Consider the following 22,402-nt stretch of genomic DNA (forward strand, 5'->3'; position numbering starts at 1 on the left):
TGTTTGCCTTACTTGACCCAGAATTGTAGCTTTTAAACCCTGGGTATCATTATTATGAAATTCCTTGAAATGTAATGCCACATGACTTATTTCCCTGCCTTTTCTTATATCTCTCACATGTTCTTTCAGTCTTTCCTTAAAGCTTCTTTTACTTTCCCCACATGTGCCTTAGAACAAGGGCATTTTAATCCATACACTATTCCTGCACTATCACAGGTATATGTAGTCGTACTAAAAAATGTTTTTCATGTATTTTGTCAAAAGTCTGTGTGAAACTTCCCATGTACTATGAAGTCTTTTACACTTCTACTTCTTGAATAAGGAAAAACTGGAAAGTCAAGGCCACTGATTTTTTTACTTTTACTTTTTTGCAAAATGCCGCAATGATACTTAACTGTTTTCACAAGGGTCTCTGGAAAACAGAACATTTTGTCACAAGTGGTTCCAATGGTTGCATTTCATATTTGATTTCAGATAAAAAATGTATCTAGGTTATGGTAAATTCTCATGGGATATATGTTGGTATGTGGTCACTTATGCTACCTGAGGGGCAGCCTACTTTTGGGAATGTCTGGCTTGTTTTATAAGAATCCAGTCAAATGCTGAGTGTCTTCCTGAAGTTTTACTGATTCTAGTGGGTGTGGTTATTAATTGTTTGAAGTTGTATAAGTTTATGGATGCAGTGGGGGTAGAAGAAATTATGAGTTGCCACTGCCAGGTCTATGTATTCAAGTCTCCAAGTATTATAGATTCATAGATAAATTGTTCATCCAATACAGGATCTTTTCAGCAGTATCTATGTTATTCCCTGCAGGTATTTTTACAGATGACTGCTACACCACCTGCGCACTTGCTTTGTATGTCATGCCTGAGTATACAGTATCATGGGGGGGGGGGTGTCTCATTATCCTTTATTTCTTTTTTAACCAGGTTTCGGTAGCTTTGACTATATTAGGAGTGTACGCTGTAAGGCAGGCATGTATGTCATGGATTTTAATGCAGGCACTTCAAAGATTCATATTTAGTAAGGTAAGTTTTATTATTTATTTACTTATTAATTTACTTATTTAACATTTGTTAACGAGGAAAGTCCAACTTGGAATGAAGCCAATTTTCAGAGAAGGCCCGGGAAGAAACGCTCCAGATGCATGCCTTTGTAACGTAGGAGGAAACTGGAGTAGCCGGAGGAAATCGACAGAATGCAGGGAGGACATGCAGACTACACATAGAAGGCACCCCAGCCGAGAATCGAACTGGAGAACCTCTTGTTGTAAGGTGACAACACTACCGCTGCACCACTGTTCTGTTTTATTTTTTTTTTTTTAAAGAGGTATTAGGTGACTGGTTTGTTTTGGGGTTAGAAGTGATGGTTTTATGAACAGTGAGACATGGGTTGGGGTGAATATCTCCACTATTTTTTAACTGATATTTTACAGAGGGTAAAGTGTGGCCAGTTATACCTTGGTCTTGGGTTGGTATCTGATCATAAATTTGGATATTTATAGACAAATAGGTTCATAGGTAGGTACTAGGCTATTGGCCCTAGGGCCTATATAGGCCTAGCCAAACAATACCCTGGCTTTTGCCACCCAAGAAAATTATTTTCCTGTGCCCCTGTCAAGCAGAGCCACAGAAGTGAACCCTGAGATGAATTTCCTATCTCCCATCCAAATCATCAAGATTTTTCTTGAAGAGTGCTAATGAGGAGGTTTGTTTCATATAGATAGGTAGTTTGTTCGAGTATGGAGGTATCTTAGACAGGAATCTATCCCTCCAGCATGTTCTGTTTATTGTGGTGACAAGGTTTAGGTCCCTAGAGCGTGTAGCTCGGAGGGATTTCTTTACGTGGAGCATGTCCAACAGCTCCGGGTTTGACATAGCTTTGTATGACAGGCAGAGATCGCCTCTCAGTAGGCAATATGCAACAGAGTAAAGCTGGAGTTTTTTGAGACAATCTGCATAGGGCATCTGTTTGAGGCCGGTAATCCTCTTTGTAAATCCGATACGCCGCAGTGGTGCAGCAGTTAACGTTGTCGCCTCACAGTAAGAGGTTCTCTCATTCGATTCTCGGCTAGAGCGCCTTCTGTGTGGAGTCTGTATGTCCTCTCCGTGGTGGAGTGACGTTTAAAGACATGCAAGTAGGTGCATGCGTGAATGGATGTGCCTTCTTTGACGGTTGGGCATCAGGCTGGCAACTCTGCACTGTAAAAATCCACTGCCAATCATTAGCAGGCTGCAGTTCAGGTGTGGTGACCCCTAACCGGGAAAAGCCGAAAGACAAACAACAACATAGACAAATAAATCAGATGTGGTTTATTTGTAGAGATAAGGTGTTATGGAGAAAGATAGGCTGGGTACATGTTGTTATTCCTTGTGAGGAGTGGATGAAGTCCCAACTATTTGAAGGTGGTGAATTTATAATTGGTGATGAAGGCCAGTACAGTGAGGAAGAATCGTAAAATAATCTGAGTTAGGGGCATCTTATTTAACTTGGATTTTATCTTTGTTCCACATTAAGATTAGAAAATGTTTGGAGGGTATTGGGTTGGTTGTAGAGATGTAATGTGATAGTTGTTGGGGGCAAAGAGTAGGACAGTTTTAGTGTCTTGGGTGGTACACTAGTGTGTGTGTTATTACTGGGAATAATTCTAGTGATAGTTTTTCTTCTGGAGGTTCTGGTTTGAGGAATATGTGGGTGGTGCTATGGAAGTATAAATGTAGAGTTAAGAGGGGGTGGGAGGGTGGGAAATGAGGGTATGGTATGGGGAATGGAGTAAGCCCAAGCATTAATGAGGGTGAACAAAGAGGGTTGAAAACTTGGCAAACAGAGACAGAAAAAAAAAACATCAGTGACTGAACTTGGCTACAAATCTGCTGAGAGACAGACGTAAAAGGAGCAATACAGTTTAAAAGCCCTCTGTGCTAGTAGATGAAAGTCTTGATTTTGTTACTCTAGGACATAGTATTAGTAGGATAGTTAGTCCAATATCACCTTGACTTGACAAATAATGATATATAACAGTAAAAAAACTATACTTTACTGTTAAAACAACTGTGTAACGCTAAGGAGGTTTCTATGTTCTTTGAAATGAAAAGCACATAGGCTACTCCCCACCCTCACAGATCAGCTGACTGTTGCATATATAGTAAGTGGTTTGCTACAATTTCAGAGGAGAACAACATTTTTTATTTAAATTAGAGTGGGGGGGTGCCAGTTCAGGGGGAATGCACAGAATGCCAAACAATCTAGCAATGGTTTTGGGCAAAAATAAAAGTGATTATTAGTAAGACATATAAAATGTTGCACAATAATTATAATTATAATAATAAAGCAAAATTAAAACAAGACTAGGAGGAAAGATTAGAATAAGCAATTGCAAATCAGCAATGGGGAAAAACTTTGCAGAGACTCCTAATTGTGCTATAAAGTCTAGATGATTTCAGATACTTGCATGGAAATATTTACACAGGTGATTTTATACCTCAATTAGGCTTCAAGGATTTCCTTCAAGTGGACAGAGAATGTTGGAGATGAGAAGGAAGTGAAAGAGAATGTTGGGAACACATTTTTCTGGGAATTTGTGGAGTTATCAGTGTTCAAGGAATCTACAGAACAGAAAAACAGAAAAATTCCCTTCGAATACATTACTCTCTCCATTTAAACTAATAGCACAAAGTATTCTATGTGTGTGTGTGTGTGTATATATACATTATATATATATATATATATATATATATATATATACACATATATATACATATATATATATTTATATATATATATATATATATATATATATATATATATATATAGACTCACTACACAATCTCGAAATACTGAAGTGTCGAAAAACCACAAACCCAAAAATCCAAAACCGCGAATAGCACAATCACGACCATTCACACACTCACACCAGCACATAAACACACAAACATACACCTACCTAACTACACTAAAACAAACAAAACACACACAAACACACCTACCCTACCCCTATGTGGGAGGGCTGCATCTTCCACACCCCCCCCACTTATATATTCTAACGCCAAGTTCACACTAAACACACAAACACACAAAAACCACCACTAAACACACACACACACGCGCATTAAAATCCCTACCCAATACCCTTGCACAAACACCACTTACCTGAAACCCCAGATAAATCTTCAAACCGCACCACATGTCACGAATGTGACACCACGATAGCAGATTCGACATTTCCGCATTCAACATAGTGTAGTTTCGGGTAACTGCACTTTCCACTATTCAATCTTGACATACTGAAATTCGATATTTCAGAACATCGAGATTGTCTAGTGAATCAATATATATATATATATATATATATATATATATATATATATATATATATATATATATATATATAGGGCCAGCCTTAGCTGAAATGGAACCCTAAGCGAAGTAGTGCTCTGGTGCCCCTCCTTAAGTCCCACCCACACCATACTCCTGAAACACCCCTATTTGAGGCACATCCACAAGTAGGTCACTCCCCAAGAAAGCCACTCCAGTTCTTTCCTTCAATTATTTAAATGCATAAGAAGAAAAGGTACCTTGTAATTTAAACTGCAAGTGAAGGTGGAATTTTCCTTTAATAAACCTGTTTTATCTGTTTCTCCTTCACACATATTTTACAATAAAAGTCTTGCCCTCAGAAAAGAGAAGCCCATTTGCCTTGTTTCAAAGGGTTGATTAAGGTAATCTAAACAATTTAATTTACTCTGGGGTAGGTGAGCGACCTTACACTTAGTGAAAGTAGAATAGCAACCACTCTCCTCTCTGTGTACAGTAGCTTAAGCCGCGGGGACACAATACTATGCAAAGGAAAGGGTCACTTTTTTAGGGAGGTACAAAATATGCAGTTACAGAATCAATATTTCAGCATCAGAAGAACAACCTTGTAGAAAACTAGTTGCCAATCAGCACAGTATAATGTTTGTGTTACTTTTTAAAGTAAATATGCTAAACAGTACATCCGTAATTCTCAATGAATCGGGAACAAATCTTAACAAAATAATGGATAAATCCACAAAAAAAAATCAGTAATGACAAAATAGGAGAATGTGAATTAATATACATTTTCCCAATTAAAGGAACTCCATAACTCTAATTATTGTCACAATTTATTAAGGGGAATTTACCACCTTTCCTCCAAAGGTCACTAGCTTTAGGAGGGGTTAAGAGGGACAGAACTAAAATTTGAGTCAAAGCAGGGATGTCCCTGAAAATTATGGAGCGCTGAGAGGTTGGATGCAATCTCAACCAACCATAGTTCAATATACTGATGATGCTACCCTCAATATGCTCAGCTCCCTCCCTTCCAGAACTCCTACAAAAAAATACAACAATCCTTACTGGACATAGAAAAATATCTAATTCCCAACTTATCCTGAACCCCCCCAAAAATAAAACGTATGCTCTTCTCTAGCAACAAAAAAATAAGTCATCCTCCCCATTTTACCATCTACTCTTCAAACAAAGCCAGTAAATCATAACAAGCTACTCAGTGTCACTACTGACTACTACTACTACTTCTTTCAGATTTTCCAAGTGAGTGGTCGCCACAGCGGAACAACGGTCCACAGAACAGATGGCAGTGGAGTTTAATGGTGTTGTTACCAGCCCGGCAACCAACTTTCCACTGAAGGCACATGCTCGCGCACACACACACCTATGGCCAGTTTGCAGTGTCCAATCCACCTACAGCATGTCTATGGGATGTGGGAGGAAACCGGAGCATCCGGAGGAAATTCACTCGACCACAGGGAGGACATGTAGACTCCACACAGAAGGCACCCCAGTCAAGAATCGAACCGGAGAACCTCTTGCTGTTAGGTGGCAACGCTAACCGCTGCACACCCACTTAGTGTCATTATTGACAAAGATAAACACCTTTCTTTAATCATTAAAAAGGTTCACTTCAAGCTAGGTTCTCTCTACAGAATAAAGCCCTTCCTAACTGATTCTAACAGGCATGCCATTTCTCAAACACATTATCAACACCGGAACAATGGAGGCTAGTACCAAAAACAGTCACAAACCAACGAAACCAAATGGCACCAGTGGAAGAAACACGGCTCCTTTTCTTTTTACCAGCTTTATTTGCAAAAAAGTAACAAAGCACAGCAGCAGCACGTAAATCCAGCAAACAGCTCCAAACACATTAACGCTATGTCTCCACACCTGCGTTTTAGTTTGAATACACTTCCTCAGATGTACAAGAATTATCATTAATTAATTATCATTAACATTATCAACACCACTATATGCCTCACCCATATTCACAAACTTAAGAAAATGTGACTTAAATAAACCTGAATCCTGTTGCAATAAAGTAGCCAGGTATGCAGCCAACCAGCCATCAAGATCACATCACTGCACAGCACTCTGCCAACTAAAGTGGGTTGAACTGCCAAACCTCCTAACCCTCATCCCCCGTACAATAACCCATTCTACCCTATACCACCCTGACAACTGCCCTGCGATTAATAAGTCACTTCAGCCCTACTGCAGCAGTAGGAATCTCAGGTCCTCCAACAGATTACTTTTAAAACCACCAAGTCCAATAATAGCTACAGGGTTCCTTATACTCCAGCACTGTAGCTAAACCCTGGAATACAATTCCACAAAACATACTTAACACTATCAACTCTGCCAAATTCAAATTACTGCACAGGGGAACACCTAAACACCTGGCTCTGTTCCTGCTCTAAACCAGGCTAATCTTGTTGCCCACAAAGTCTACTATCCACCAAATAAGCCCACTCTCCCCTCTCCTGTCTCAACTTCCTTACAAAGTTACTCTCCACTACATACTATACTCTGGTATACGTTACCACTTCCTACTACTAACTTACTACTAATGCCCTAAAACTATATTGCTCAAACCTTCATATTCTTATGCTTGTACTTACTGATGCATACTTTTGTTTTCTTGTCTTATCTATGCATGAAACAGTATTCCACGTTGCCTGTGTATAAAACAGTTATCTACTTTTACTTAAATCATTGTTCGATGTATTTATTTCCTGTAACATCACCTGAATCAACCATGGAATTTTTGTCTTGGCTTTTGCAAATAACAATGATCATCCTTTTTAAATATTGTTAAATGTATTACTCAATTTTATAACCTTATCTTGAGTTATTTGTGGAGCTTTTCTCCCTGTGCCTCTGCTGAAAATGGGCCTTTTAGCCCAGTCAGAATTTCCCGGTAAACAAATGCAAATAAATATAAATAAAAGTTGTTTGCATAGCAGTTGAACATTGACATTATTCTCTAGGCAGCCATGAATAGATGGATTCAGCTTGCAAAAGAAGTATACTTGGGTACTCCTAATGAACATCTTTATAATCCCAAGCTTATAAAAAAAAAAAGAATAGCCAATTACAGTTAATTGAACGGACACTGAAGTAAATAAATGCCAAACAGTCAAATCCAAATTGCCATGTAGGGCCTAATGAGCAAGGACTGCTGAAATATGAAAATGGGCTCTTCTTTCAATAGCTCATTTAATTACTACGTTGATAGTATTAGATTTATAAACAAAACCACCATAAATTTTTTTTCTGCTATTATTTTCCAGGGGCTTTCCATTTCGTAGGTAATGTCATTTATGATTTAGCACACAAGCAAGCACTCATGGCTTACAGCCATCAGACTATAGGAGGGTATATATACACACACACTACGGAACTCATGGAACACTTGAACCTACAACTTTTTAGTTTGTGGTCTCCAGAAGCAAGGCTGTTACTTTCTTAAGCAATGATGCTAAATTTTGAGTGATGCGACAAAAACTTGTAGTTTTGGAAGCTAACAAAGCTGAAGTTAGTGGTAAAACGTTCTGTAAAGGTGTTAGGGAAAGTAAAGAAATGTTAGTTTTTGGAGTTAATTTTGATTAATTTATTTTTGTTAACTCGATAACCCAACTAAGCACATAACCATCTTTCTCAGAGGGGACTCAGTAATTACACACAAACACACGCACACTAAATTTATTTCTCAAGTGAACAGCCACACGCACCCTCACAAATTCAGTCTTTACACACCTGCCAACTTCAAATTTCGTGTATGACTGTGGAATGTATTTACACCCATGTTGGCATGCAGGCCTGCGTCACACGCATAGTCCTCCATAAAGGAAAAGACTCTTGCACTGCAGCAAGAAGAAGGTTTTTCTTTTTTTAAATTGTTGAAGGTGGCCAACCTGCAGCTGTAAAACCCTCTGCCACACCCCCCCCATGCTATGCTTCATGCACCCTTAATGGACAGGACTAAAGCAGTGGGAGGAGGGCACAAATGCCACAGTACAGTTGGGACGGACTCAACTCAGAGACAAGGTGCCAAAGGAGTGCAAACTTTATGGATTAAGAAAAATAAATTAATATAAATAAATATATAAAAGAGCGTCCTTTACGAGGCCAGCCTGTATGGCACCCTAGGCGGTCACCTAGTTCGCCTATGGCCAGCCGTGGATCTATATATATATATATATATATATATATATATATATATATATATATATATATATATATATACACACACACACACACACACACACACACACACACAGGTAGAGTGTCAAGTCATATAATCTTAATTATACAAACATCTATCTTTCAAGAGGGATTTTTTCAGCATTTCCCTGATTGGTTGTTGGTCTAATGCTTTGTATTACTTAAAACTTATGTACGAGTTAAAACCTTTGAATATCTGATGAAGCACGGTCTCAACTGCGAAAGTGCTTATGTGGCAATTTTAATATAAATTTTTTATACCGCCTCATTGCTTGACTCACTTTTATGGTTTCCTGGACATATTTCTTGGTTTTAAGTGAATCATTTACCTTTAGTGCCACAATTATTGTTGGAATCTGCAGAATGGCCTGACACAGATGATGATGGGGAACATGTTATATAAACTAAAACATGAAGCTATTGGGTTAATGTCTATGTTTAGAACTGTACAGACACAGAAAGACCTTATTAAGTTTAACATTAACAGCCAAAAAAAGGAATTACACTAAAGTGGAAATCAAAGATTAAACCAGCTGTAAATGAAGTACTGAACACTGTAAAAAACATAAGAGTTAGAGCTGAGATCATTACAGAATGGAGGAAATACTTTTCCTAAGAATTAATAATGCATCCAAGAATAAAATATACAAAATAATGCTCAGAAAGATAACCAGAATTAGTAGGCCGGCATGAAATGGATGGTGCATATTTTAATGTACATAAAAAAAAGAAGAGCATTATGAAGGAAATTTGTATGTATCATGCACACATACTGTTATTGTGAACTTTTTTCACTATTAAGATCCGCGGTGGTGGTGCTGCGGTAGCGTTGTCATCTCACAGTAAGAAGCTGTCCGGTTCGATTCTTAGCTAGAGCATCTTCTGCATGGAGACATGCGTGAATGGGCGTACCTTCGTTGAAGGTTGTGCGTCAGGCCTGGCAAGCCGGTACGTAAAAATCAATTGCCAATCATTAGCGGACCGGAGTTCCGCTGTGGCGACCCCTAACCGGGAAAAGCCGAAAGACACAAACAAACTGTAATAAATTTCATGTCACAAATTAACAATGTGCTAAATAAAGCTGTTCCTAAAAAAAAGTAAAATATTTGTAAAAGGGTCATTGATGCAGCTTCTCAGTCTCTGTGTCATGGGCTTGATACAATTACTCACGGAGGAGAAAATAATGTTAAAAATTGTTACTCAACAGTTATTCCTATAATTTTCACAAGTTTGGAAAAAATGAGCAGTGAGGTAAAGCCAGCAACTCTCTTTATAAACAAGATTAATGAAAATGTATAAGAACACCAACTTTCAACACTGCCTGGAGGATATTATAAGTATTTTCCTATTTATTTATGAAAACACATTTTACTCTGTTTTATAACAATAAACCAAATTTGCTGCTTAATACAATTTCACATTTGGTTAATCTATCCTGTATATTTATTAATGTGCTTGTTAACAGGAATATTTTTTTTTCAAGTTTATATGAATGGTTTGTTATTGCTGCAACTTTCTTGTCAAGTGTATACGAGACTGCTCTGCTTTGCTATTATGTTATGCATTTTTAATTTATTTTAAAAAAGTATTCTTCAATTTGAAAAATAAAGCAACATTTTCACTTAATTTTGAAATGGGTAATGTTCCATTTCAAACATGTGATCCATTTAAGTTGGGAAGGGCTACACAAGTCCCAAGCTTGCCCTGCTTCACAAGTGTCACTGCGGTATTAACCCACACATTTGCTTCTACTTTCTTATGAATCATTTCCAAAGTTTCCATGCACTTCATTACCCACTCAATTGTCTTCCTGATGACAACAGTACTCTTCTCATAGTGTATTTAACTGGTACTGAGTCGGGTAGATCACAGTATAATATTCTCTGTACATAGCCTAGAACAAAAAACAGAACAACTCTGCAAAAAAATCAGTACCACAACCAGAACTCTGAAAACTGTGTCTTAACTCTCAGTGAAGTACTTACATTGGTATGCCTGTTACATATGCTATCCATATTAGCATTGCTCCTTTCACAATACTTTGTTGGAAAAACCGTAACACATGCTGCCACAGCTTGTAGCTTTATATAAGCACTCTGACTGTTTGCAAGACACTGCGAATTAACCCGCTAATCTTCACAGATATGCAAAGAACCTTGAGAGCCATAAGGAACATGTACAGTACTGCAGGGTGCTTCATGAATGTGTGAGATGGTCTTGCAGCTATTTACATACTTTGATTACTTTTATAAATTTGATGATGTGGAAGAGGCTAGTAATCACCGATTTACTCATGCTGTTGACCAAGCCAGTCTCTGAATAATTATGTAACCACACAGTACAAATTAATTTAATCACAATGTCTTACAAGCATTACACTAAGTATACCTGGAGGTTTCAAAATCTTTTTCCAACGTCACTACCTGGAATTGTATTTTCTAGACTTGTACTCAAAATCAAGCAACATCCAATTCTCAGTCTGCTCACACAATACATCAGAGGAGTGCATGGAGATGTATGTACATTTTTATGAATACTCAGTGCCCTAAACATATTTTCAGATACACTGCATCATGTACCGTTAATGAGATAAAATATAATACTGTTTTCAGATTTAAAGTAATCTTTTCTGCTGCTTAAAGTCTGCACTACACTGGCAGTATGCAACCTAACTGCACCAACAACATATCTGTTTTATTCCACTCCTTCACCCCTCTAATAGATGCACATATTCCAGCAACACTTTAGCTTGAATTTTACTCATCTTACATACAGGATTATGAGTGGATCGCCAGCCATTACCTGCTTATTGTGTTTGAGGCAAGGATGCCAAGAAAGTCGCCTGGAGAGTGAAGCACATTCTAGATGAAGTACCACAGAAAGAGAAACCCCCACAGGGAGAGAGAGACACTGAGGTGTCCTCTGAGTAGAAATCACACAAGTGAAGAAAACCATGCATTTGTCCCTTCAACTTCTTGTCCAGATTCAGAAATCTTGAATCTCTTCAGAAAAAGTAGCACCCCTCTCTCTCTTTTACCAGAGACCATCTTACAAAAAGGATCAACAGCCTGGATTAAACCCTGAGCCAGACCTAGTAAACTACTCCTGTCTAAGGAAATATGGTGGGGAGTAGATACATATTTAGTTTTCTGTCTCTTTTTGACAGGAACAATATGGACTACCATGTTATTAATAATAGCAGCTTCCCTGGGAATGGGCGCAACACTTTCACTTTTACCCAACAGGGAAGTTGCCCCTACCAGGACCGCCAAGAATTATTCTCCCTTGCCCACTGAGAGAACGCCAACATCTGCACAGGACATGGTAAACTCCCAGTTAATAGTTGCCGTAGGTGCTACACAAGAGGCATCTAGGGTAAAAAAATGAGTGGTTTATGCAACAAGCTATGTCCACAGCAGAATCAACCATCTGTGGCTGATGCAAATTGCTAGCCTGTTGTGGCAAACTCGGTTTGCTTAACTTTTCTTCTTTTTCTGGACAGACTGTGAGACTGGTAGTTTATTTCATTATTATGCTGAAAATGCTGCCTCTTTCCCCCAGGAAAACAAGCAACAGAAGTCAGTAAAACTTTAGTTGTTAAAAGTCATTTTTTCATATAAGAACAAAGTAAAAATCACTTTATTTCACTTTGACTGTCCCAAAAAGTAAAATAAACATATTTTTCAAAAGAAAAATTGTTTTAAACAACTTTTAAACTGACAGGGAAAAAAATGCACTTCTGTTTAAAAGTACAGTTAAGACTCATAGCAGTCCATTAAAACACAAACTCCTAGCATTAAAAAGGAGTTTTCTGAACAGGAAAGTACAATGAACTGTTAACTGTACATTTATAAGAACTATAAAACATTTAAACAATATTTTTTTTAAGCTGAATGTTTCTTTCCAAAGGAAACTTATCTGCCCATCAATGGAATAGCACAAGCTGACTGTTGATCCATGAAAGCCTGCAGAAGAGCGCTCTCTAACAGCAGGAAAGCTCTGAAGGGCTTAGCACCCAAACCTGTCTTTTTAATCTGCTCAGCTTGGATGACTGATGGTTTGGCATGTGGAATGTGCCCTGAAGCTTTGAAAGATGACCTGCTCCTATATCCTTGGCAGGATATAACCCACATAAGTAATGCTACTTCAGCAGTGCTCAATATGTTGAACATCATAACTAATCAGTTGTATAAGCCTGCATGTAAATCTTAAGGAAATATTTAGCTATGTAACAATATCCTGTAAAACCAAAAGCACTTACCAATCGTTGAAAGCCTGAAATTAATGCAATCATAAGTGTACTTTTCGATCAACTGTAAGTTATAGTTGTTTATACACATTTTGTCTAAAACTGTGCTATTATATCAACTGTACTTGCTGTGTAACTGTACCTGGGTCATCACTGAAAATGAAACTAGGACCAGTCTACCTACCCCATTAGCAAAGATTAAATAAAAAAATTAAAATAATATACCTTCTTCAGGAGGTCTCACTCTGCAGGGTCCTCATCTACAGAAGTAGTACCGAGTTATAAATATGGAGGATCAGGATCACATCTCTGATCATAACTAACTTGTGTGTTCAGGACAAGACTGCCAAGAAATTCACCTTGACGCTTGACAGGAGAAACTTAGCATCCATAGAGAACACTTAAGGGCTATGATGACCAGTGGGACCCATTCACAATTACCTGTAGTATATGCAGCTTTATTTGCTCCACATATTACCACTTACAGAAAAAAAAACAAGTAGGAATGCTTTACTGGTTGTCAAAGCAGACAGAAACTAAGTGTCCCTCTGAACAATGCATGGCTTTACAACTATATAGATACTTTGTTCGGTAACACTTTCATTGTAAGTGCAGTAGTAAGAAGTTATAACAACTTTTAAATCTGCTTTACTTTCTGTCACTGTTCTTTGCCGGCCAGCACTGTTCGCTGTTAACTACTAGCATGAGACCCATTCTAAACAGCATTTAAGGATGCTTAACAAAAGCTTAAGCACCTTTTGGATGTCAGAAAGGTGCATAACAAGCTTGTCTTTTACTTCTATTTTGGAGAGTAATCACAGCATTCCATGCACTATTAATGTGTTTTTAATAGAAATGGCAGTTTCATTTTAAGACCACCACCAGGGACTTGTCTTACAATCCCTGCCATACCCATAGAATTACTGTCCAGTCTAGTGTGTTTTGTGAAGGTGTGAGCAGCTATCCAGCCTGTAACAACACAGATCTCATGGACAAAAATACTTATAAACCTTTAAGTAGTACAAGCTGCCGCTCTGTATGAATGGGCTTTATAAGGACCCAGAATGTTTTCCCTGCTAAATATAGGTAAATTTAATGTAGGTTCTCAGCCATGCTGATACAATTTGTTTGATTACAGGTTTACCTTCCATGCCTTGCAAAACAGGACAAAAATGTGATTATTTCTGGGCACCTGGATAATAGTTTAAGACAATGTGTGTTGGTCCTTCTGACAAGTGGTTCAAAAACATCTCTCTCTCCTGTTACATATGACCTGAAAGTGAACTAGCAAAAGGATGGTTATATCAGTAAAGATGAGGCTCATAACAGAGAAATTCACAGATGTCTTGGCCAAGTAAGAGCTATTAGGCTTAGACTGTCCTTGCCTTGTTTTACTTTGAGATAAGTTTCTTAAAATCGGAGTCCAAGGGAAGGAGAAAACCATTTAAATCTGACCATTCTTATCAAGACTACTGGACTAAAATGCTTTGATCTAAGTAATCTATTACATAAAGACTGGCACCCAGTTCAGGATTCTTTCCATGCCTTAAACTCAGTGGGTTCTGGTAGGGACAACTGCTCTCCTGTGACTCTACACTGGATAAAACGGGTACCACAAACCGTATAAATGTAAGAATGAATGAGCAAATCATTTAGGTATCTCAATATCTTTCTCTCTTATTATGACAGAAAAACAAAAATCCCTACAGGTCAAATTAAAAACCCTCCCATAAAACGTAAGGTCTCCACAAGATAAATATTTTCTGGAGGAGAAAAGGAAGACTGTTAAGGAGTATTTGCATAATCAGAGTCCATAGAGAAGAAGCAAAATGCAATTGCACCATCTAAAACCCTCCCCTCACATTTCATCATCAGGTGGGTCATGGGAAGGACTTATTTTCTTTTTGCCTTCTTTATAATTTACACTTTGATCTCCTTGTTCTATCCACAGACAGTAATATGACATCACTGACACAAGTTCCTGTGTTTCACTGCATTATAATGAAATAACTGCCTTCCAAAAGTCATGTAGTCAAATGAAAGCTGAATCAGGATATAGTTGTGGTGGCCCTAGCCTGGTTCAATGCTGAAATGTCAAGTTCAACCACTGGTATGATTTATGATTCTGATATAATCAGAGGTGAAAACCAGTGTACGTACAAAAGATGACTCAACACACTTACCTTACAGCAATAATGTGGGGTGAAGAGAATTTTATAACTTTAGATAACGTCAAATTGCAGTTTAAGCCGTATGACTAGAAGTACCATTCACAGTCCTGGAGTTGGAATTGGAATGTATATATTTTCTATGAACTTTTGTTTCCTTTGGTGATTCACCTTTACTCACTTTAACAGCTTCATTTTATGCTCCAGTTTCTTGTCAAACTCAGTTATCCATTTAAAAATGAGTTGAAAAGATAAAAAAATTAAAAAAAACTATTTACAGGAACTAAAAAGGGCAACAGCATAATATAATCATATGTCAACCCTTTAAGTTTCCGTTGCAGATCTTTGAAAAAAATGTGAATGGCTGAGAAGCATCACTGGCTACAGAAATGAAATTAGTCGCTCACTTGAAAACACAAACTCAAAAAGCAAAAAGACAAAAACTGCAGAAAAAGTGCCAAAAACTTCAATAAGAGATGAGCACTTTTGTCCCTAATACACAATAACCGGGACTTCATCAGATCTAACAGGTAAACTGAATAGCGACTTAAATACAATCACAAATCACATGATACTAACTAAATAATCAGCAATAGTATCAGAGAGTCAACACCTTTTTTGTGACAAATATGTTATTGTCTTTCGGCTTTTCCCAGTTAGGGGTCGCCGAAACTGACGTTCCCGAAAGCTCAAATTGTGTTTGAGGAAATTGCAGAATGATCACACCATTATAATTAGACCAGCTGATAAAGGTGGGAAAGTTGTAGTCCTGGATATGTCATTTTATACGGAGGCTATGTCCTCCATGTTACAGGACAGGTTCTATGAACCTACTTCTACGGAACAGGTTCACTCTGTTGTCAGATATATTCATGACACGCTTTATGACATTCTTAGAAGTAATTTAATAAATAAGGAGCTATATGGATACCTTATGATTTATACACCCACTATACCGATTATACAAGGTCTCCCCAAGGTACACAAAAATATGAAGAACCCACCCATGAGACCCATAGTTTCTGGCCGTGGTTGGGTAACTGAACATCTTTCAGTTTTTGTGGAGAAACATCTGAGATGTGTATTGAATGACAATGTTACAGTCTTGAAGGATTCCAAGCAATTTTTGATTGATCTGTATGAATGCATTGGACACCATGATAGAATCTCTAGTTGTACTTTTGTGACTTTTGATATTCAATCTCTATTTACTGTAATACCTAATGATATAGGACTTGATTATGTGTTGAATTATCTGAAAGCACACAGTACTTACACTGCAGTATTGATAGACCTTATAGTTCAATTTCTAGAACTGGTCTTGGAGAACAACTTATTCATGTTCCAAGACCAGATCTATAAACAGCGTGATGGCGTAGCTATGGGCACTCCATGTGCAAATAGCTACGCCAACATGTTCCTTGCACACTGGGAGGAACATGTTTTATTTAAGAATGCACTTTTCTGTGAACATGTGGTGTTCTATAGAAAGTTTGTCGATGACCTTTTTGTTCTTTGGAATGGAACATCAGAACAGCTGGAATCAATGTTAACCATTATGAATGACTTAACTACATTTCTTACTTTTACCATGAATTCTTCTACACATAGAATTGATTTTTTAGACTTATATATTGAGAGATTAACAGATGATATGATAAACACGGGGGTCTACCGCAAGGCATGTTACTGCAATTTCTTGTTATTAAGGTCCAGTATGCACCCACAATTTGTTTTTAATAATATAATGAAAGGACAGGCCATTAGAGCCTCGAGATTGAACCACACTGAACAGGGGTTTATCTCAGAATTAGACAATCTGAGAAATAGATTACTGACCCGGGGATACAAGGACAATGAGATTATACCATACATGGAGGAAGCATACATGTCACGCACCACTTCAGGTGCACCATACTTTGGACCCAGGGTCCAAGATCCAACCGTTGGAGATCATATGTTAAATAGATCTATTAAATTTTCTACTCTGTATACTTCTGATCAACATCAGTTAAAGGAAACTATTAGCAAACATTGGGATATTCTCCTGGTTGATGATGACTTGAAACGCATTGTGGGGGAGACACCAAGTTTCCTATTTCGGAATAAGAGCAACCTAAAGCGATTGCTTTGTCACCGCAGACATGATAGGAATATGAAGAACATTGGTCACACTAAACCCTGTGGTCACTGCAACTTTTGTTCATTTATTGATAGTAGTGAGGTGTTTATACACCCGGATTTACACACCATTTTCTCTATCAAGGCAGATGCAGATTGTATGACACCTAATGTGGTGTACCTAGCTACTTGTCAGGCATGCCCGAGTTTCTATGCTGGTAAAACTAACCGGCGGCTGTTAAGAGATAGAATGAGAGAGCATATTTACCACATGAGAAAGGGCACCTTACACAATTGCCTTAGCAAAACATATAACCACCAATGACAATAATCATACTTTTTTGCTCCGGGTCCTAGAGATAATTGCTGTGAACAAGAGGGGTGGTAATGCTATGAATCTTACTGAATCTAAGGAGACTGACTGGATCATTCGTTTGAAAGCTGATAGGGGGCATGAGTTGAATGATAGAGCTTCTATAAAACCTAAGTTGAGACAACGCAGGAACATAAAATGAATTATTATCTATTTGTATATATTCTATCAATATTAACTTATCAGAATGTTTATTTACATGTTTTTAGGTCATTATGTATGTTTTACATATTCTTGTCTTATTTTACACCAACATGTTTAAATATTGGAGAGTTCTTTAAATTCTCCAGCATTGCTTTTAATTGTTTTTAATTCATTATTTTTTTAATTGACTAATTGAGCTGCTTATATAAGGGGAGGTCTACTGTGACTTTTATACAAGGATCTGAAGAAGCTGTAATGGTGAAAGCGCTCATCCGTATGTTATAAGTGCACATTCTTGGAATTAAATTTGGAGTTTTGTTCTTACTTCTGCTGTACTCCGCCTTCTTTGTGACTTACATTATATCTACTCTATGGAACTACAGCGTTTGCTTGCTGAGCAGTGGATTTTATTTTATTTTATTTTTTATTCAAAGATGTTATTATGTTTCACAAGTAGTTTCATGTATTCACAGGGGTCTATATTAGAACATCGGAGTTTCAAAACTTCGAATGTTCTAATATCGACCCCTATTCAGCGAAAGCTGAAAACATAGAACATACAGAACAGCAAATTTTTTCCTAGGGAAAAAATTTGCTGTTCCAAAACACATACACACAACACAAGCACACCAAACAAACAGCAATCCACACACATACACCTAAAATCTTACACCTAACCCTACACTAAACTATACACACACCACTAACTATCCACTTACCTTAACCCAAACCCTAACCCTAAGGTCCGTCACTATTGCACACTCACCTCACCTGCACCCTAACCCTCACGTCCACACAATCGCACACTTACCTGACCCACGCCCTAACTCACCTAACCCTCCCCAACCCTCACATCCACACAATCGCACACATATCTAACCCGCACCCTAACCCTAACTCACCTAACCCGCCCTAACCCTCATGTCCACACAATCGCACACATACTTAACCCGCACCCTAACCCTATCTAACTTAATCCGCACTCAATCGCACACTTACCTGAACCCGACCCGTAACTTTCCACCACAGCACTGAAAATACCGAAGCAACAGAAATGGACAACCGAATTCTTTCCCTAGGAAAAAATTTAGTTTTCTGTTGCTTTGATATTTTCAGCTTTCACTGAATAGGGGTCGATATTAGAACATTCGAAGTTCTAAAACTTCGATGTTCTAATATAGACCCATTCACAGCCCTGTTTATCAAACAGGGCTAACAAATCTTTATGAAGGGTTGAGTCTTTCAATAACCCAGCTGGATATTTCCACAACCTCAGGCCTTTTGGTACAATCTTTGTGGAAACAGTCTGATGAAGATAAACATTTTCCAACTGCAATTTGCGTACCTTCATCAAGTTCTAATGAAAGGAATACAGATGCTGATCCAGAGAAGCAATAGGCAGGGAGTGACTGAAATTAGCGAAATTCAATCCATGCTGAAGCCAGTCAGTTAAATCCTGCAATATAGAAGTCATATTAGAGTCATTAGTAGGGACACTGTGTAACCGTTGTGAATAAAGTGAACTCCCCGAGGGGTGAAGAGATGCAGGAAGAGGTTTCCAGGATGGACCGAAAAAGAACTCCCATCCCCATTGAAAGCTCTACTGGCAGAAAACTCTCCCACACGCTGGGACAAATGTTGAACAAGTAAAGTAAGATAGCCACAGACCCAACTTGGTCCGACAAGACATTATCACAAAAAAAGACTTTGCGAATTGGTACTCAATCCTGCAGCCATTTGGTACAATAAAAAAACAGACACTCTTGAAAACACAAATTCAGAAAACAAAAATACCAAAAACCGCAGAAAAAGTGCAAAAAAACTTTACCAAGAGATGAATGCTTTCTTCCCTAATACACGATAACCGGGACTTTATCAGATATAACAGGTAAACGGAATAGCGACTTAAAAATGAAATTAAATTACTTAGTCAATGATGTGGGTAGTGAAGCACTGAAAATGGGGGGAACTGGATATAGCCCTTACTAATGGCTTCATACTTCAATGCGCCAACTGTTCTAAGCAAGGGCCATTGGCAAGAGATTAGCATTAAACTTCATGAGGATAACAGCACAGGTAAAGAGATATATGGCCAGGAAAGAAAAGCAAATTATGTGGGTAAACTCAATAATTATGGTTTACTGCTACAGTGACCCACCCAGAAAAAAGATGGGAAGATGCTAAAAGGGGCAATCTTATTGTTTAAAATTTGGGCCAAACTCTTTTTGGAAGGGCAGTGACAATGTTCTTTTCAGCAACACCCACTACACTGGTGCCCCTCCTTCCCCTATTGGCTTTCTCAAGATGAGTGCAGAGTATACTGTTCCATTACTGTTTAAGTTCCCCATTTTTTAACCTATTCTCAAGAGCTAAAAGCACAATGACACAGCTGTACATAACCAGCATGCAGACTCCATGGCGGTTGGTGTTCCATTGAGCTAAAGAATTTTGGCATGATTTTACTTGGTACATTTACATTAATTCCAGGGAGCTTCAGAGAAATTACCCTGTACAGATCTACTTGTGTGTGTGTGTCTGTCTTTATATTCACATACATACACACCCACACACACACACACACATATATATATATATATATATATATATATATATATATATATATATATATATATATATATATATATATGGGTCTACCTGATAATATCAAAACCCAACATCGAAGACATCATCACCAAGATGACAGCCACGAAAACCCACATCATCGACAGACCGGATGAACATAATCCTTCCCATGGTAAGTAACCTGTTGGCCATGAAGGTGAACTCTGCCCTTTCCCAAATGTAGTGCAATCTCGGGAGTTGGTATATTTAACTGGGGGAGGCACAGCACCCCAACATTGGGGAGAGGGGGGGCATAGCCACCGACCTGGGTGGGTTTTGAGTGTTCCAGTGTTGGTTTTGTGTGTGTTTGGGTGACTTAGTACTTAGCCTGACGAGCCTGGTCTGCAAGGCTATGGAGCGTATCATCATGGAACTTATAAACATTGGTAATCTCCAAACTCTGGACCCTACCCAGTTCGGGTTTGTAAAAGGCAGATCAGTCTCCTAAACCTGATAGACTTCTTTGAAGTGGTCACCAAAGCTGTAGATGAGGGTAAGGTGGTACACACAGCCTATCTATATCTCGCCAAGGCTTTGTACACCATCCCCCACTCTGGAATTATACACAATACCACATTCCAGTTCAACAAAAACAACATACTTGACTTAGCTTTAAGTAAACAAAACAAAAATGTTTAAATTAAAAATCAGCCTTATGAATTCACCTTGGTATGCCTGGAATACAGCAACATAAATCAATCTACAGCAAACAGCTCTTAAGACAAAAAAAAAATGTAATGAGTTGCTGCTTACAAGAAACATGAAATATTCTGGACTTTGCATTAATCTTGCCCATCATGGTAGAAATCCAATTAAAAACACAAAGCAGTAATGCAGGGATATTTACTAAACCACAAAGATGCAATCAATCACCACCTACCTTTGGGGCAGTTGTTTTCATCAGAGCCATCCTTACAATCATCAAAAATGTTGCAGACAAGGCTCCTGTTGATGCAATTTCCATTGGAACACGGGAAATCATCTTTGCTACACGTCTCTGTAGATGGCATTTATGAAGTAGTGAGGAGAGGGTGCAAAAATCAGAAGACATGGATTACTAAGGAGAATTCAGCAAACTATCAGTAACTTCAAAATAATCAATTTTGAAGATAGCTTTGAAACAGCTTAAACCAAATTAATATAACATGCCAATCTATAATTAAAGACTTGCTGTTACTTACATTATAAAATAACTAGGATACAATGTTTGCTTCAGTTGTAATCAGACATACTTATCAGACGTACTTGTCACTTGTGTTATAAAACACCTAGGATTTAAGAACCGCTTCATTCTTGCAACCTAGAATCTTGAAAAAAACTATTCAATCTGGGTTTCTGAAGACGACATATGTGAAACACAAAGTTAAATAATGGCCTACCTGCTCAGTCAGCAGAATGAAACTTGAGGGCAAATATAAATTTCTGCAGTCATAAATTATAGCTAAACAGGTTTGAACTATGTCATTACTATAAAAGGACTAGATTCTACAATCTCAATCTGTCACAATGATCCTCCCTCAAACCACAGAAAAGGCCTTCAGGGTCCCTAGATAACAATTTATTATTTTAAGTCTCTTCATACAAACAATAACAACAAACTGCAGTTGTGTACACTTACCATAAATGTAGATGTTTGAGTGTATTCACTGTTGCAGTCATCACATTTGGGTTATCCCTACCAGGGTAGCCCTCGGCCGGGCCAAATACCAGAGGCTTAGTATTTCTGCATCAGTTGCTGTCGCTTCAGGACTGACGTCAGGTCATTAGTAGTATAAAGTAAGGCAGCTGATGCCATTACATCAGTTTTTCTTGCCCTAACCTGCCAGGAGCCCCCAAGTAGGAGCCAGGTTCTGGTGGAAGAACCCCACCAGTAGAAAGTAAATACCAATATGTCCCTTGTAAGGAAAGAGAAGACAGGGGGATGGAGGGAGATAAACCAGGATTGCAACAGTGAATACACTCGAACATCTACATTTATAGTAAGTGTACACAACTGCACTATGTTCTTCGTGTTTCACTGTTGCAGTCATCACATTTGGGTTGATTCCCAAAGCTGAGGAAATGGGTGGAGGCTGGCTAGGATGCCCTGCAAGACTGCAGAGGCAAACCCTGCCCTGGATTTGGAGAAGAGACGCAGGTGGTAATGCTTGGTAAAAGTGTGAACAGATGTCCAGGTGGCAGCC

The 22,402-nt window shown here is 38.2% G+C and overlaps 1 protein-coding gene across 1 annotated transcript in view; it reads right to left on the reverse strand.

Moving 5' to 3' along the window:
• The window catches only part of LRP1 (LDL receptor related protein 1), a 2,772,300-nt gene that overhangs the window by 297,524 nt on the left and 2,452,374 nt on the right, over window positions 1–22,402 (reverse strand). Inside the window, exon 73 of the mRNA XM_044083629.1 lies at window positions 21,100–21,216. Within this exon, the coding sequence (XP_043939564.1) occupies window positions 21,100–21,216 (117 nt within the window). The remainder of the gene's footprint in view (window positions 1–21,099; window positions 21,217–22,402) is intronic.

Source organism: Protopterus annectens, chromosome 9.part0, assembly GCF_019279795.1.
Source record: "Protopterus annectens isolate FY-2018-M chromosome 9.part0, PAN1.0, whole genome shotgun sequence".
NCBI classification, from domain to species: Eukaryota; Metazoa; Chordata; order Ceratodontiformes; family Protopteridae; genus Protopterus; species Protopterus annectens.